Raw genomic sequence first — 18,883 nt, forward strand, 5'->3', positions numbered from 1 at the left:
TTGTTTCGCTGTCATATTAGCAGTGTCAACTTTTGTGTATTTGGCTGTTGCTGCTTGTCAGCAAAGTTGCAGTATAGGCAACTCTGTAATGCTATAATGTAGTGAGTTAGCGGTAGCTGGTACATAAAGCCAGATATCTCATGTGTGTCCCTCCCTTTGTTCGTCTAACCCTCCTTTTCTCTGTCCCATCCCCATCTGCCTGTGAATCTCGCAGCTCTGTGAGGGTCAGTTAGGCCTCACTGTAGCAGAACAAATTCAAACACACCTATATTTGCTCTATATATATATATATATATATATACACACAGACACACACACACACAAAAATACACACACACTTTCACGCTCAAGTCAAAAATCTGCAAATCCACACACTCTTTAACAAGAACAGTGCAGGCATCCAGGCATTAACGTTCAAGCTTGCACATCAATGCATACACAACCACTGGAGGCACGCATAAACCCTGGCGCGCACACAAATACGTACACTGACACACTCGCCTCTCATGCCAAGCCAGCTACCAGCTCGGCTGCCAAGCTATTATCTTAGCGTGGGGAGCGAGAGAAAAATGCAAATGTTCGTCTCTCTCAAAATCGAAAGTGTCACCGCAAAGCTGAGGGCAATTTGTAAAAATCGAGGCATTAACTCACTGAAATGTCTTTATGGAAGAGAGAGGAGAGTGAGAGCGAGAGGATTAACAGACTGTTCCATTAGAAAACCAATAACCGCGGGTTGAACTAATCTCCCATGATGTTTTAATAAATCGCCTGCTTTTCTGACATTGAGAACGATCTTGCTCCTCCCGCCGGAGTTTGTGGCTGGCTTTTGTGGTACAGCCGCTCCCCTTTTGCTGTCCGTCCTTCAGAGTTGTTTAGCTATTTGAGATATGCAGGCAGAGACAGATATTACCACTGAGCTAGCTGCTAAGCCATTTATAACCATCTGTATACTGGGCAAATGAAGAAAACAAAAAGAAGGGGGATAAAATGTATAATGGTGACTTTGCTGCGGCGCATGAGGCTAAAACAGGCTTTTCTATAGTCGCACGAGCTAAGACATGACTGCAAATAATTTTCCTCAGTAGCTTATCAGTAGTTTGATTGATGACAGTTGACTTTTTTCAATGTCATTTTCAACCACTAAATTTCATTACAGAATGTCCCTCAAACTTAGAGCAGGGTCTGTTTTCTCATAGACACACACAAATGCATTAGCCTGTGCTATAGGCATATAAAGAATTGAACTTGATGCTTGTCCATGTAACTCAGACCCGAACATAATCAATCAGTCCTATGCTCTTCCAGACGCAGTCGTGTGCTTCTGGTCTCACCTCATCAACAAACCAATCCAAACCAACCCAAACAGCATGAGCAAAATCAAATCACTCTGTCTGAATCAAATTGAATCATTAGATCAGTCAGCATGACGGAGGAAATGTGCCAGGCTAATGATTCAGTGATTAGGTCTATGTGTGTGTGTGTGTGTGAGATTTGTGCGTGTATATATGTACAAATGGGTTTGGATGTCTTCATAACCTGATGTACCATAACGTGCATGCGTGTGGGCACCTGTGTGGGTGTGTGTGTGTATATTACAGTGTGTCTGACAACACTCACCCAGTACAATGAGGTTGACCTGGCTCCAGTGGTACTTTCCCCCAGTCTTGACTTTACAGTAGTATTCCCCGGAGTCGGTCAGCAGCAGGTCACTGATCAGCAGGGAGGCATCTCCACCCAGGTACTCCCCAGCAAAGGACAGACGGCTGGCCTCTGTGCCCGTCGCCTCATTGGTGTACACCTGGCCCCCAAAGAAGGTGATGATCTATATCGAAGAGAAGAAAATAAGAGATTTATTTTAACATTGTGTTCAACTCAGTAGGAAGGTTAGCAGGCACATGTCCTTCTGTGGCGTTTTTGTGACTACATCAACTAAATACCAAATGATCTTGTGTGAAAAGCACTGAAGGCTACATCTAAATTATAGCTGTCCCACTGCACTTAATTTGCCTTACTCTTCCTTTCAGAAGAATTTTCCAATTTCTCCTGGACCTGAATGTAAACTAACATTTTAATCGTTGGTGATATCAGTATACATCTAATTAATGCAACCAGTCTCTCAAATAAGACTTTCATATCACTTAACAACTTGTTTGGTTAACTGAATTTCTCCCAACAGTAATACCCTTGACATATTAGACTGGTACCCTGCCATTAACATTTAAAATTCTCACATTTAAAAAACTCTAATGATGGTGTATGTAGAGCTCCAACATATCCACATAGTCCCTCGCTGGGTGCACAGTCTTGAGAAAGACAGAATACCAGCACTCATGGGTAACATTGTTAACAATCACTTTTTAATTAACACTTGGGAAATAATATTTTACAAATGAATGCATTTGCTAGAATGCCAGTATCCTGCCAGTGTTCATTTAGCTGATTATCTGTGAGCGCCGTTATCTCCTGATGCGCTTTCTACAAGCGGAGCTGTCAAATTGACCAAATAAAAATCTATTCTGGTGCTTAGATAAAAGATTAAAATACCCACAGCGGCACTGATGTGATGTTAGCACTCTGGCTAAAACAAAAGGCTAGAGAACTGAACAAATAGCCCACACTCAACATAGTCCAAAGTACACAGTCACCTATAATGTATGTTTAGACACGAAATGTTCTGTGTTTTTTTCCACTCATGTTTGTCTTGTTAGTTATTTAGCAGGAATTCTAAAAATCTACTGAACAGATTTCAGTGATCTGGATCTAGTAGTGTAGCAAAGTTGCCATTTTAAAGCACTTTACATTTTGGCACAAAACTCCTGAACTCTTTTCCTACAAATTATTTCAGTCTTCACAAAAAAACCCAAAAGTTATTCTTTTATTTTATGATGTGATACTGCTTTTTTGTACCATGGCCTGTTTGGCAGATGTCGCTGCAGTGTTACTGCCATAACTCTTCGGTGCATTATGCTATTGTCAGCGTATACCGCTTGCTCCATCAACAAATTAGCATGTGTATATATTAGGACTAGCTGGGCAGTATCATGACATGGGGAGCTCTGGATCTCTCAATTTAGTGTTCACAATAAACAACTACTAGTATTGTAGGTGACAAAACCTGGCTGTTATGACTGTTCATTTATATAGAGATACAGGACACATGTGTGATGATCCATTAATACTTCATACTATGAATTGATTTGTTACTGTGGGGGAACAGCAGGACTGTTATTAATATGCAGTAATGTATGTGCATGTGTATCCATGTGTGTATACATCTATTTGTAACTATGTGTGCATATGCGTAAAGTGCATGTATGTGTGTATGTAGGTAGGTGCATGCTAATTTCAATTCAGATGCATATATATACGATGACTACTACTTTATGATTTGCTTATTAGAGGACTTTTGTATTTGCCTGTAAACAAATAAAATACAAAACACAAATGAAACAATGATCAGATGAAGTGTGTCTTTGTCAGAACTTTGAAACAAACATCAAAATTAGGCTGGTACAGAAAAAGAAGTTTGTGTTATGGTCAATCTATTCTTCTTTCCCCTTCATTTTAGCACACGTCACATTGATGTTTGCAAAGACTGGGTCTTCAAAGGAAAAATGTCATGACTGTAAATTTCACTGTAGACGTCTAACATCTGTAAACCTGTGCTGGACAGCTTTAATTTTCTCTTCTCTGCCTGCTTATGTCTTTGCTTATTTCTATCCTCTCCTTGTTTCTCTTTGCCTCTCTCTCTCTCTCTCTCTCTCTCTCTCTCTCCATCCACATACACAAACACAAACAAACACAGCTGTCACAGTGGCCTATTACTCAGGGCAAGTGAGAGCCTGCAGATGGGGACTGCTAAATGCCGGTGCCACAGTGCATCAGTGCCTAAGAAACAGGGGCACCTGCTGTGAGCACAGGTGACGACTGGCCATTTACACACACACACATACACATGCACAGACCTACACACACAACCTGGCTTTTAAGCAAACATACAAACTCACTATGAATGCAAACAGAAATACATTACTGTAACACAGCTTCAGGCACAGAGCCGCACGGCCCTGGCACCTAAACAAAGTGGGACATATTTTAAAAAGCATCTGCCTGTGGGCACAGTTCTGCTGCCTTCATGAACTCTGGACATTTATTACTCACATATACATGAGTATAGACAACTCTACATGTGTATGTGTATTTATGCTTCTGGTTATCTCTGGGTGTACTCTGAACACGTTCTTATGACACGATAGAGAGATAGTGAAAGTCCCGGTGAGTGTGAGGAATTTAAGAGGAATATAGTAAAATAGCCACGGGCTGTTAGCATAGTTTGCAATTAAAATGAGGTGGTTTGTTTATCCAGTAAAAATGAAAATACTGTATGCAGACATGGAGTGTTTATTTTTTACTTACTACAGTAAAAATGTTTTAAATTCATTTTTTGTTGACTTGCAAGGTTATTTTCACAAATAAAAACATTTAATATTAAGTGAACCACATGACAGAACCACATGACAGCTATATACCTATTCTGTGATCAAGGAAGGATTGTTAAGGATTATTCTGACCAGATTACACACAAATCAAGAGCATTAAGATTCAAGACATTTAGGTTTTGTATTAAAACATCGTCCAAAATGTAACGTTAACAGAAGAAGAAGAAGTACAAAACAATACAGACGCCGTCATATTTCCCATTGTTGGAGACACTCCACTTTCTCACTCTAATATTAATGGATATTAATCAGCTCAGTGGGCTACAACTGTCCTCGTAATAAATGCCAATAAAGTATGTTCAAACTTGTATGTTTGGAAGGGCAGCAAATTTGTATTTTCTTGCACTGAAAATCAACTGCATGCAGTTAGACCTTGTATCACACTGCTGCTGGTGTATTTTCTAAGAAAGAATGATAATTTGTGGAAAGTTAAGATTTTCAGCTTTAAGCAGCTTAATTTTCATAGTTTTTTTGGAAAATGACATCCTTCCAGGTCTGTGCCACAGCTGTCGCTACGGTAATACACAGTGATATGGGTTTTCCATAGCTGTAGGTCAGCACAGGGGACACCACGAGAGCTGGCCTTTTGCTATTCGTCCTGAGGAATGTAGATGAACTTTGGTGAGATTCATAGAGGGCCCCCTCTCATGTCCTGTCTCAAGCCCCTCTGTGTCCTTTACACATGTAGCCTGTACATTTGCTAACAGAGGCTAAATGTTGACAAGATGCTCTTTCCCTCTCAACATGGCCTTCCAGCAGAACAAAAGAATGATTTATTCATTCCGCTACAGGCACAGTCTCTTTCCTAATCAAATTTTCAGACGTTTGATTTTAATTAATGGCGCCTTCAATGTTATCTTCCCGTTAAATATTCATCGCAATGTGGCAGCCCCCCTCTGAATCATCAAAGCGTAAGACACTTGTTCTCCCCTTTCTTTCATTCCTGGTCCACGCACTCCTTTTCTTTTCTTTCTCACAGTGTTACGCTTCTCTGTGCTAACCAACACATCAGTGAATGAACAAACGACTTCAAAAGAGAAAGGAAATCTCTTTTTTTCCGACAGAAGGCTGGTGAGATTTTACGCTCTGTCTGTTATCAGATACTACGTTCAATTTGGGTGAAGAAAGGCGATGATTCAAAACCAGTGAAACGATACCAAGACGTCTGCAGAGGCTGTGAGACACAGAACCAAGTTGAGGCCATTAAAAGACTTTCAGCCAGGTGATGCTTTACTCAGGACAGAATAGCTGTGCTGCCATTTAAGGCTGGAAGATATGATGGAGCCTAGAATCAGCTGCCCTCTACTGATGTCATGTTTTGTGCAGTTTCTAGCTTTCAGTTGGACACACAGCAAAGGAAACCCAAAGAAATATCACTGTAAGTGGAGCATTTTCCGAACAGAGCAGACCATGCAATAACATAAATCATGTATTTATATTTTTGTACTTTTTCCTTATTTAGAAGTTAATCTATAATGTAAAAGATTTAAAAAACAGAGAATATATAACAGATAAAATGCTCAGATGTGACTCAATCTTATGATGTGAAGCCTTGAAAATCAGAACAACACACAACAAGTATAATAACTTAAGAAACAAAGGAAAGGAAAAAAAGGAGCACTCGAGAGTGACAGATATGCAGTGTAGACTCTTTATTCCATGAGCTAACGTTTTCCTTCCTTAGAGCTTAAAGGAGTGTGTGCGTAGTCTCACATCAGTTGTGTGTTGGAACACAGTAAAACTCTAGAGACCCTGGAGTCTCTGCTTAAGTTGCGTTCAAGAAAAATACTGCAGTTATGCCGCTCCATCTGTTATCTGACGTTAGCTTGAGTTAGAGATTTCTAGCTAGCTTAAAAGCTTCCAGTGTTTCGGGTTAGTGTTAGTTATGCTACTCATTAGGTGGAAAGTGATGAAACCATAATTAAGGCTGTTTCTGTGCTCGAAACAGTGCAGTCAGTTCTGTTCAAGTTGTTCTAGTGTTTATGCCTGCCATGGTCTAGAAAAAGGTCCAAGGTTACAACAACAAAATCAGTCAGGGAACATTGTGCAGCATGATTGTTCCTTTGTGAGAGGCACTAAAACTTGAAGTGCCACAGTAACTTTAGGCACTGAGTTAATGTACAACTATTATGTCTTCTGTTGGAAATCAATCAGCATGACTTAAATGGAGGAAAGATTGAAGATAGATAAAAAAAAGTGTATGTGTGGAATAGAGAGAGAGAGAGAGAGAAACAGAAAGAAGGAGGAAACGGCGGCAGTAGACAGAGATCTGTGTTTTAGCACAAATGCTCCCATTGTCATTTTGATATTCCCCTAGCAAAGGCCACAAAACCTGTAACTCCAGGATTCAAAGCCATGAAAAGTGTGTTTATGTTCTGCCTGTAGCATAAAAACTGTGACTTCTGAAGAGGACAGAAATCAGACTGCTCCTGTGACCAGTTATACATTGCAATTTTTTAAGCTGTACTTCGCAGTAGCTTAAGTATGCCCTAAAAAAGTAACTACAGTAACAGTACTACTAGTAATTTGTTATCACAGTCATGATACAGTGAATTTATAATTTCCAAGGGACTAATTTCAATTAATGTGTTGACAAACTGTATGACAAAGGAAAAGTGAGTTATCTCACCACTTTCTGTTTGGAGTTTGGTTTCTGCAGTAGCCACTCAATGTCAAGAGAGCTGGATGACGGGAATTGGTGGTGGCATGGTAAGGTGGCATTGTCCCCAACGACCTTCTTCATCTCCGTCTGGGCACCCACTGACAGCAGGCTGAATAGAACTGAGGGAGAGGAGGAGAGAGGTAGGGAGGGGGGAAGGGGGGGAGCAGAGAGATGTCAGATGGGGACACAAGCTTGATCCAAACTTGAGACAAGACGCAGATGCTGCGGATAGGAAGCAAAACCATGCTGATGGAGGAAATTGAGACGGAAGACGCGGCGAGAGATATGACCCAGAATCCCAATCACTATCTGACACATGCTGAGACATGTCACTCCTGGACACTGAGGAGAGATGGAGTGGGGATTGTTTTTTTGTTTTTTTTACAGGAAATAGAGTTTGGCATAGGAGGTCAAAAAGACATATTATGATGCCCTTTTTGTTAACCCCCTTTGACAAGGGCAGTCAAAAAACACATTCTTATTCACAGCAACAGCTGTGGGGAATTGTGGCCTGGGAGGGAAAGGTACACAGCTTTTGATATCCGAGGAGCTACACTGCCTGCACATGGACACGTCTGCTGTAAAGCTGAAGAGATAAAGTTATTGAGTCACTTGAATTACAAACATGTTCTAAACTAACCCTGGCCACTTTCCTGCTATCACGTGTGACAAAGTAGACAAAATGGAAACAGGTTTGAGATTTGCGATTGCAAACGGAACATTTCCAATTCCACAGTCCACTCAGTGAAAAGCTTTGGTTGCAGTAAAAAGTAGCAATAATTATGAGTGTGTGCACAAGCTAGTGACTTTGGGCACTGGCCAGACTGTCAGGGCCTGTGTCTCAGTGGGGGAGCAGCAAGGCTAATTTATTGGAGGATGCTGGACAGCCCGGCGGGCTTGAGTGGAATTAGCCAGAGGCGTCACGGGAAGCTGAAGCTATCGATGGTGTTGGTGTATGTATGTGTGTGTGTGTGTGTGTGTGTGTGTGTCTAGAGGGGGTGGTTCACTGCCAAGATATTCGACCCCCTCCACCTGGTAGAAAGACTGTACAATACTGCAGAGCTCCACTAAGATAGGCAGATATTTTTGGCTCTACAACATTTAACTTAACTACCTGCCTTTAATTTAATTGTGAGCCGATAGCTCCGGGGGATTCAGAGTGCTTAAAATAAAGTTATCCAGCCAGCACATGTTCATTTGGAATCATGCAGGAATGTTCAGGTTGTGTAAATATTGTTTCATCTCCTTTTCATTATCATGCTGCTTAATAGCTTGGAGGTTCAATATTTCCTCTTGTTTGCACAGAATAAACAAACACCATGGTGTGGGACACGTATTTGAACAAAAACTGTGTACAATCTCAGGTGTTATGTCTGCAGTGGAGTGATTCAACCCAGAGCTACTCAATGAAAGAATGCCTTTATGCTCAGCAGGCACAATCGCATGCTGTCAAATGTTCCACAGGAGGCCAAATGTGCCCTGTGAATGCATCAACACTCACTAGGCGTCTGTCCACTTCTTCACTGGTCCACCCTCACAGGGGCCAACACCCTGTCCCATAAGTGATCTTTGGGCCAATCAAAATGTCAGCTCTGTGCTGTGAAACCAATGAGTCAGTGCTGACGCAGGACACAGGGGCGAAGAGTAGCCTCACACAAACCGCTTCTTCCATACAGATGAAATCATCTGGTGGATTTCAGCAGTTCCTCAAGTTTTGTTTAAGCTCTGTTTCTACTTTGTGAGTCTTCCGCTATAAACCCGAGCTCCGGGCTACTCACTGTCAATCAAGTTTCCAAGTTTCCAATTGGCGTTCACAGAGAGAGAGAGAGCACTTTACGGTTGGCAGAGTGTCTGCGTGTCCGTTTTGGCAGCCCAGGAGTGACAGGACAAATTTCTGAGGTCCTTCTGCTCTGTTGGACCACCTGCTCAGTTCAAATCATTAGTCAGCAGAAAAATAAGGGCCACCCCTCCTCACAGAGGAGCTCCTGGACCCTGAAGGTATCCCCGTTTATGACTTTTTAATGCAGCATTTGCTGGGTCATTCATCTTGTGGGCTCCCCACCGATATTAGCTTGGATGTCAGAAAAGAGAGAGAGAGAGCTTTGCAGTGTAAAGAATATTCAACAGGGAGAGTGGTCAGACCATGTGTGTGTGCAGATGGTTGGACCTAATGGTCCGAGTTAATGCTTGATGGTGGTATAGGGATCTGCTGGGAGACCTGTGCCCACTTTCTCCCCTCAGCTCCTCAGGCTAGCCTCTGCAATCAGTGCTCCCACACTCATCAGCAGCCCAGGGCTGAACCCAGCACTGGGTAGCAGGCCTGATAAGAGCTCCCTGCTTCCTTTCTCACCTCCCACCTCCTACTTAACTGCCCAATGCTTCAACTGTGCGCTCTGTAAATGGAAGAGTTTACCTGAAAGATAGATAGGGCAGGGGTGACCGCTGAAAGAGGGGCATTGCAATCTTTTTCCAACACAAAGTACTCGACTTTTCACTAGCTGACTTTAAATTGACCTTCAAACAATGACTTGGGTCAACTCACTAAATTTGGCATTGCTGGTGTCTAAGATGTGCTTCGGTGCCCAACAATGAGGATTTGAGTGCCATAAATTGTATTTCACAGAAAAAATGAAGACGGCAAATATGCTGCTTCTGTGACGGAAAGAAAATTGTCTTCGTTTTTGCCAGAGAGAGTTGGAAGGCAAATCAAAAGGGGTATTGACTGGTATACAATCGCTGCTCCCCACTTTCCCACTTATTTATGGTCTTGCAGAGGGGCTTTTGTACTGTGGAATGGATGACACAGTGCTCCCAAAATAAGCTCGCCTTAATATGAGTTTGGGCTTGAATTTAGATTGGCCTCATTCACCGCACAGTGTGCACAGCTGGGATGGTTGGACTGCAAGACCCCATCATTTGTGTCAACATCAACTATGAGACACAACAGAATTCATCTCTGTGGCAGCTATGCACACACAGTTATGAAAAATTGTTTTGTTTTGACCTTGGCCCTCAATTTGCAAAAAGGTGACCTAGAAACTATAAAAACTGTGAACCATATTAGCTTAAACCTAGATAAAATCCCTGGTCACAGTGCTGTATATGCATTCACACGTCTTTATGAGATTCCATAAGGACATGGAAAAGGCCATCGAAATAAACATGGCCATCTTGAGAGAGAGATAAATGTGGAGAGGACTTGATATGGTAGCTGGTGCCATATCCTCCACCCTTCTTTCTCTTTCATTGTGTCTGCTTTTCTCAGCTTCCTTTGGCTCAGCTTCATGCTTCCATTTGTGGTTCAATCTTTACCCACAGAAAGAAAGGAAAGAAGAAAGAATCATAATTAACAAAAGAAAGCGGGAGCTAACACCAGAGGTTTAGAAAGAGGGAGTCAGAATGAGAGAGATAGACAGATTTGACAAAGGGAGAGAGTGAGTGAGAGGCCAGGGTGAAATATGGAGGAACCCATTTCTATGACACGGCCCTAGGGGGAGTTGTGCTCCAGTAAATCCGCCTTACAGAGCCCGGCAATCTTATTATAGTGTGGCCAGTGAGACGGACAGACAGACAAACAAGGCAGGCCTGGATCTTTCACACTGCCCAAAGTCAAGCCCCATATCCCCTCAGTCAGCACATTGGCCTGGCTGGGGCCTTTGCAACGTCCAAAGCTTATGACCTCTGGTACTCAAACATAGCAGATCAGAGAAGGGAGAGGGACAGAGAGAGATGAGGGGGGGGCAGAGAAAAACGGGTGGAGGGATGGTGCAATGCCTTATTTTGAGCACTTACTGTTAGTCACTGGTGTGGAGGATGGATTATAGCATCACAAAGGTGGTTTTAGACACAGGTTAGCAGATGCACAAAAGGAGAAAAAGACTGGAGGGATCACTGTTTTATTTCTGTTGTGTGCATCCACGCTGCTTTTCATGGATAGATCACATGTGCACCCATCTACATTTTATGTACATGCGTGACTGCTGGTGTGTGTGATGTATACTTTATGTGAACACATGCTCTGTCACAAAGACACCTCCCCTGCTGCCTATCTGCATAACAGAGATACGAGGGACTATCTTTTGCCGACAGTAAATAGTGCCTCAGCACATAAACCTTTGATTTGGAATACAGCTGTCACCAGACATACAGAATCAAGTCGCATTTGAGTAACGTGTACGGCCTCACTGCAGCAGGCAAAAGTAACAATCATCTCCCAACCCTGCCAATCTGTAAAGGAGCTGTTTATCTTCTGCCACTAACAGGCTCATGAAGGAACAAGAGTAAATGCAGAAGAAAGAGAAATGTTTGGGCTGTGACCTCCATACACATTCTCTAAAATAAAGGACTTCAGGCATTTAACTAGCAAAATCTGACATGGCAAATATAAATACAATTCCTCCATTCTTAATGCTGACATAAAGCTAGTTTTTAGCTGAGCTGCTAAGAGGAGCATAGGGCTGATGAGACAACAGTGAAATACTCACAGCTCAGCGTGCTGTTAAAAAAGGCTTTGTCTGCCCCCACCACGACTGCAGCAGTCTTGTGTGACCTGAATTGGCTATTCAAATGCCAAACATATATACTATAAATACCACCAATGTGGCACAGAGATTCACAGATAGGATGTTACATCTTGCCCTTTCCTCATTCCTGATTTCTTTGAGGATTTCAAACAGACTGAACAGACTTGCTTGAAACGCCACAAAAAAATCTTCAGATGTCTCAGCAGACAAGAGGCCGCCTCCAGTTGTTAGCGCAAACTGAGTGGCTACAAAAACAACCCCCATGCACACTCTGTGCGAGAGTCCTTTATTCATACAGCCACAGCTCCCTTTTTAATTACAGCTTCTTAAGGGGTAAGTCTCTTTAAATGTACCAAGTTATCATGCCCTATTAAAACACATGTTTTGCATATGGCACACTACACTAGTCTCCTTGTAGTTTCAAGGTCCAACTCATGAATATATTGCTTCTGTGAAAATCAAAGGGGCTGTTTTTTCCCTGACTGGAGGCTGACTCTTTGAAGGGATAAAATCCCATAATCCTCCTCGCCTCACACCCAGCGACCGACGCTCCCTTCTGCTGACACGGAGGTTTTGCTGGTACTTTACAATAAGGTACACAGAGTCATTACTAAAGAATGAGTAAAGAACAAATAAGAGCTAACTGCTAATTAGCAATAGCTTACAAGTTGTTCCTGAATAACTCCTTCCTTCTTACTGATTGCTTAAATATTAGTTACTATTTTAGTTCCATCCTCGCGTGAGGTTACTAGAAATGTGTCACAAGCCAACTTCACAATTATCTTACCACAATTTCCTATTTTTGTGTTGCGTTTTTCCTGACAGTGTACCATTTATTGGTTCAAACATCTGAAATCTCTCTCTGAAAAAAAAGATATAACTTCATTCAGATCACATCACTTCAATTCTCAGCAAACATAGCCACACGAATTAGTAAACATATAAAGTAATCAGGAAGTAATGATGAATTCCTTATAACAGCTCACTATGTTGCACCTCTTTTATTTCCATTATTTGTAGCACCATGAGGGCTACTTGAGAGGGAAGTCATCTGGAGCTTGAGATGAAAACATCTAAAAGTGAGGGCCGTCCTGTTCATGTTCATCTTTGATGAGAGGTTTCTAAGAGCTCTGGCTGGAGCAGTAATGGGTGGGTTTGATGAGTAAAAGAAGGAGTGGAATCATTTCCAAGATAATCCCTTGAACCTGGAGGGGGAAGGCAAATGGGAGAAGAGAGGGAGGACCGATGGGAATGGGAAAAGGAAGATGAAATACCACTGAGGTCTGAATAATGTAAGGCCCTGTGGTAAATGTTCACCTTGTGCCGCTCTTATTGCCTTCATTAGCATCCCTTTCATGGCCTCGTCATTACTGTCACGTCGAGCGATAGGGACGCCATCCCGCTGACAGATCCCGAAAATAGATCCAAAATTAGTTTCACGACAAGCACTTTTAATTCCCCCAAAGCATTCTGCATTTTCCCTCAGCAAAATAAGGAAGTTGGGAGGAGATGGGGAGAAAAGCTAATTACACCATTCCCCGAGGGAGGGAGAGTCAGTGAAACCTGCTTACTGTGCTATACACATCTTATCAACGCTGCATCTGGTGGCGTCACCCACACTCATGGGTGTAGCTGTTCAAGATGCTACGGCTACTCCATAAATCTTCTGGTTTTAGCCTGAAACGGTCCAAAGAGCACAGATCTTCTCATAAAGGGCTGCACTTTGGTCTGAAGTCTTTCCCTCCCATGCAACACTTTCACCAACCTGCATGACAAATGCTTGCTTTTACCATCTTTGCACAAGGTTACTGTGCTGGTTGGATTGGTCTCCTAACAAAAACTCCAAAAATAAACACATACATATATAATCAAAGAGAAGGAGAGAACACTGAGACACTACACATTACTGTAAGCAGTCTGACTTTTAATTCGTTCCACCTGGCTTTTGTAAAAAAACACACACAGCTAGACACGTGACCAAGTGGAAAGAGTGACAAGGAGAAGACTAAGAACTCCCGTCTGTAGCTCAAAGAATACAGTGATTGTCATTGGCTGGAAGGTTTTTTTTCCTTATTTAATTAAAAACCAATTCATCATTTTGGAGAGGATGGTCCCCATTTAAAATGTTAATTACAGCAATGCATCTTAGAGACTTCAGCCTGACTTGCAGAATAATCTTCAGAAGCTTGTGTGGTGTTAAACCGTTTACAGGGTTACATTCAGCTTCAAAAAACACCATTCAAGACGTTTTTCCTCCCTTTAATGTGTTCAGACTGAACAAGGTCCAAATGTCAAATGGTCTGTTTTGCACCAGATAACACGCTTCAGTTAAATGGGGCTTGGACAGTGACCTCTCTGTTTTGCTGCAGCAACGGATCCTCCCAACATCTGGCAAAGCCTAAACAGACCAGCATGTGTGCACATTCACTTTGTTCTGCATGAGCGTCTCCAAATCTGAGACTACAGAGAAGCACGCGCCAAAGAGAAGGGAGAGTTAACGTCTTGTAGAAACTTATCACCAAGGTTACTGAAGCTGTGTGTGGGTACGTGCGCGTGTGTAAAGGGCACATCCTCCCTGCAGCACGAACACACAGCCTTGAATAAACCTGCTGTCCCCCACTGAGAATATACATTTCAATGGAGGGCAGAGGAGCGTGAATCCTTTGACATATTGAGACATGCACAAAAAGAACTTCATTCTGAAATTAAACACTTTTTCCTGTTGCCCAGGACATTTTTACTGAAACTCATTTTCACTAGCATGTGTCTAAGACTGAGCAGAGAAAATGCTTGCTTCGTTTCAAAGTGGTAAGTCAGCAACTTGGGCTATCGAAAGAAAACAACTCCAAATCCCGTTGGAGAAATGATATTTGCTTTGACAGAAATCAAATTTGGTTTCCCTCACAAAGAAAACTTTCCTTCCATTACTGCACAGAGCATTTTTTTTTCTATTCCTCCATATTCAACAAGCTTTTGTCCCAGGGCTGAGCTTATTTCTTGGTCTATGTGGCATTACGGTATTTTAGTTGGCAGGGCTTTGTAAATAAGAGTGGAAAATATTCATCACAGAGATCTCCAGTAAAGGTACAAACACCACAGTATAGACAACACAGCGGAAGGCTGTTCTTTGCTGAGTTCAAGCTCTGTTTTACCCTGCATGCCTGACAGATGGTGCAGTGAGAAACAAGATGAGCTGTATTCATTAAAACACTGTAGAAGGCAGGTCCGCCTGCTGCTGATCAACTTAAAGCTCTCCTGTTGGGCATTGGTATGGTATGATATGATATCAGCTACAGTAAGCGCTGCTTGAGTTTGGACGGATGGGCTAGCTATGATATAAACAGCCATAATGGCTACAGTACATATAAACAACCTTTTTCTCCTACGTCTTTTCCTGGCACATCATGCAACCGTGGGCACAGTTCTCTGTTCCCCGGGACACAAAATGCTCCTCAATTTCCCCAGTTATTTATGTGGTCTAATCTCAATTTGTGGCTGGCAAGCGTGTGAACGAACTCCTCTCACATTGTTGGAGTGGCTGGACATGGGCACTGACCTCAGCGGATCAATACTTAATAAGCTTTTGTGCTGCCAAGTCCATTTTGCTGCAATCTGCAATTTTTTATGTCCATTAGGTTGAAAATAGAGCTGACTAGGTGTATGACCACAGGAAGTGGAATGTATCGCGGTCGCCCAGGCTCTCTCTGATGATGGATGCTACACAATAGTGTGAGGCCGATGAAAACTTCAAATACTATCTACCCCATGCACTATAAAGTACTTCACCCCTGACTTTTATTAAATGCAATTCAATACCCCAGTGGTGTTTCAAAGAAGCATTTAACAACTTGTGGGAAGACAATAAAAGCCACAGTGGGCTATATGGTTAAGTTTGGCTGCACGTGACGAACAAGGGGAATGGGAGGAAAACAAGCCTAGAGCTAGGGCTATATTTGGAGCAGCACTAAAGCTCAGCTTTAGAAGCATTGTAAGATAGCCCCAATCTGGATGTGTAAGCGCTACATTTTGGGAGCTCACAGTCAGTATAGTGTGGACGTTCCTCGTATTCTTCTCCTCCTCTCCCTCGCCTCTCTGCACACACAGATTTAATTCCATTATTTAGGTCACTGCGATTATTTGTCACTGTCTAAAGTCAAAGTTCACCTGGGGTTAGACGGCGAAGCCTCTCTCAGCAAAGACGCTAATTTACTTCGCTGGATCCACGGGAGAATAGGAACTGAATACAACAGAGCAGCTCCCATGTTGTACATTTCATCAGCTAATTGAAAACAGACGGGACGCTAACTCCCTCTCTCCATCCGCCCAGCACTAGCGCGCTGCGTCACTGACATATTAGCACTGTCGCCAGTCCTATGGTATGCATCTGACATATCATTTTACTTGATCAGTTAAGCGGAAAATAACAAAGCAGGGGACGCCTCGTACACTAATGACAGGATGATATTGTTACAGCTGCTCAGGCTGTAGCTGCTGCAAAGGACAAAGAGGTAACCTATACATCCACGCCCGTGACTGGGAAGGACACGTCGATGGCTGCCATTTCCCCAGAGGTGAGCAGATGCCACATCTGTTTTGGCAGCTGTATACTGAGAGGTGTTGACTGGTGGGGTAGCTGACAGAGGCGGAGTGGTGGTTGCATGACGGCCAGGGAGGTCAACGGGGGCTGCAAGGCTTCCAGGAAAGGCCTCACTTAGGCTCATTTAGGAGAGCTAATGGACCAACCTACCATCTGTCCTTATGATTAGCTAAGCCAATTCATGCAGGACACTAACCTTATTCACCTGCTACACACACACACACACAGACATACATAAAACACACCTACAGTATGCTCATGCATGTAGTGGAATAAACACACAGTGAAAGTACCTGCAGTATGTTAAGTGCCTTTGAGCTACACCTAATTAACAGTAATATATTCCATGCAGCATGTTTGTGGAATGCACTTATTTTGACATTGAAAAATAAAGCAAAAGACACATTAACTTAAAGGTCAGCCAAGAACGGTGTGAATGGCCACATGTTTCTAGATGGTTTGAGTGTGTCCTTTTGTTTATTTCAGAAGAGCATCACCATACAAAAGCATTAGCAGCTTTTTTTTTTAAATTTAACCAGAGTTAGTAAGTCCTTGTCTGCACACAGACACACTCCTCCAAACAAATACTCCTGCCCTTTGTGCTGCTCAGCACCACTTCTTCCCACCCCCCCAGTGTCTAGAAAAGGAATGCCCACGCGGCCACATCCGAGGGCGGAGAGAAGATTGAAACCAGATGAATGGAGCTCGGGTACAGCCTGCTCGCCAGGCCCATATTTCACTCCCCAAAGCCTGATTAAAACGAGGTGCGGCACTAGCTGGGCCAAGGCAGCTTATTCCGGCTCGGAGAAGGACATTTGCTTGCAGTGACACTCTGGGCGAAGAGGAAACGGGGCGAAGGTCACAACTAAAGTCTCTGCAATTGCCTCACACTGCCCCAGTAGAGGATTTTTCTCGATAAAGCATAGCCAGTTCCTAAATTTCAACAGATAAAATAAATCCACATTTAAAGATGAATCTAATGAAATTTGATTCTGCCTAAAAACAAGGAAGAAACTGTCACCTTGCATTGTGTAGTTTTTGTGGGGGGTACAGCGGCTGAGGAGACACAAAGTAGGCCATTGGCGTGGAAACTGTTAACTTATGTGCCAAAGGAAATGAGGGCAAACTGCAAGAATTGTGGAACAAGGAAAATTAGCATCATACAGAAGTTAGATACAGAATGTGATATGGTTACTACATAGACATTAGAAAAATGCTTAATTGAATAATGCCCCTTTCAGAATGTAAAGCATTTCTAAGAGTATTGGGGCTCTTGTAGAGTATCATGCAGCCTATAGAGGGTTTGGTGTGTAGCATTTAGGGTGCAGTGTACATGTTAAGAATAAATCTTGAATACTTATGACTCAAGTGATTCAAGATCTCTGAGGCGTAATGTTCATGTTTGTGTCCACAGACATTACAGTCAGTGTTGAGCAATGTTGCAAACTTCTGGACAAGAATTTACTGGGACTAAGAGGAAAGAAAAAAAAAAACAGCTCAACATGCCACGTGTTGTTTCCTCCTGCCTTGACCAGTTAGCATGCTCACCCAATGAGCGTGTCTTTATGCTGGAGGTCATGTCATTGTATGCATGCGTGTGGGTAGATGGAAAATGAGGGTGTCATTTGAATTCTTTCAGTAAATGTGTGCAGCGAGACCGCAATGGAAAGAAACAGAGAGGGAGTCTGGGTGCTGTAGGTGTGTGTCTGTGTCTGTGCGTGGAGCTTAACACATGCGTGAGTGTGACTGACTGATTAGCGGCCTGTTTTCATCGACTGTCTGCAGTCTCCTCTCCTGAGATAGCGAGGCAGAGTGGGAGAATTTCGTACTATTTTCCAGCGCTGGCTGCTCTCTCTTTCCTTCCCATGCAGCTGGTCGGCCACACTCGCCACTCGATGCCAAACACACTCCCCTCTATCCCCTTGACATTTTAGCTATGTTACCGCTGAGAGAGTTGTGGCTCGCCTGCCTGCCGCCTGCCTGTACACATGAGTAAATAAAGCCGAGCTCATTTCATTTGCCCATAATGTTTAATCTGCATTTGCTTGGTCAACGAGAGGTTAATCTCATTACCTTTTGCTAAATGGCATGCTCGGGCATCCTCTAACAAGACGAAGGCTAGACACAAGTTAATTAAAAGAGCAATTAAAAGAAGACAGTAAGTCCCACTGAACAGCTGTAATATGTTAATTCCCCTGACACCAGCCCAGTGATGTTGAAGAACACGGTTCTATGCTAGTTTGTCACTAATAACAAACCACTTTTCATTACAAACAAGGCAGACTAGTAATAGTGGAACAATAGAAAAACCTGGCACGAGATTGGCTTGTTTTGTGGTTGAACATGTGCTTCAAACTAACCTTTAACACTGTTTGTGGTTTACCTACTGTGAGACGCCTTATTAAAAGCAAGGCTCGCCACAATATACATGCACACTATTACAGCAGTTAATCAACTCCAACAGGTTGTTAAAAATCTGACATGCAATTTGTTGAGACTGGATCAGAGGAGAACACATTACAACGCTGCTTCAGCTTGGAATCTACCCCAAAAATACTACTTTGAGGCATGAAACTTTTGAAGAAGAAAATAAAAAGATTGC

At 42.7% G+C, this 18,883-nt stretch overlaps 1 protein-coding gene across 1 annotated transcript in view; it reads right to left on the reverse strand.

Moving 5' to 3' along the window:
* clmpb (CXADR like membrane protein b) overlaps positions 1-18,883 on the reverse strand; it is a 59,283-nt gene that overhangs the window by 6,172 nt on the left and 34,228 nt on the right. The window contains 2 exon segments of the mRNA XM_070906425.1: positions 1,618-1,822; positions 7,129-7,280. Of these exon segments, the coding sequence (XP_070762526.1) occupies positions 1,618-1,822; positions 7,129-7,280 (357 nt within the window).

The sequence above is a fragment of the Enoplosus armatus genome, chromosome 5 (assembly GCF_043641665.1).
Source record: "Enoplosus armatus isolate fEnoArm2 chromosome 5, fEnoArm2.hap1, whole genome shotgun sequence".
Taxonomy (NCBI): Eukaryota; Metazoa; Chordata; class Actinopteri; order Centrarchiformes; family Enoplosidae; genus Enoplosus; species Enoplosus armatus.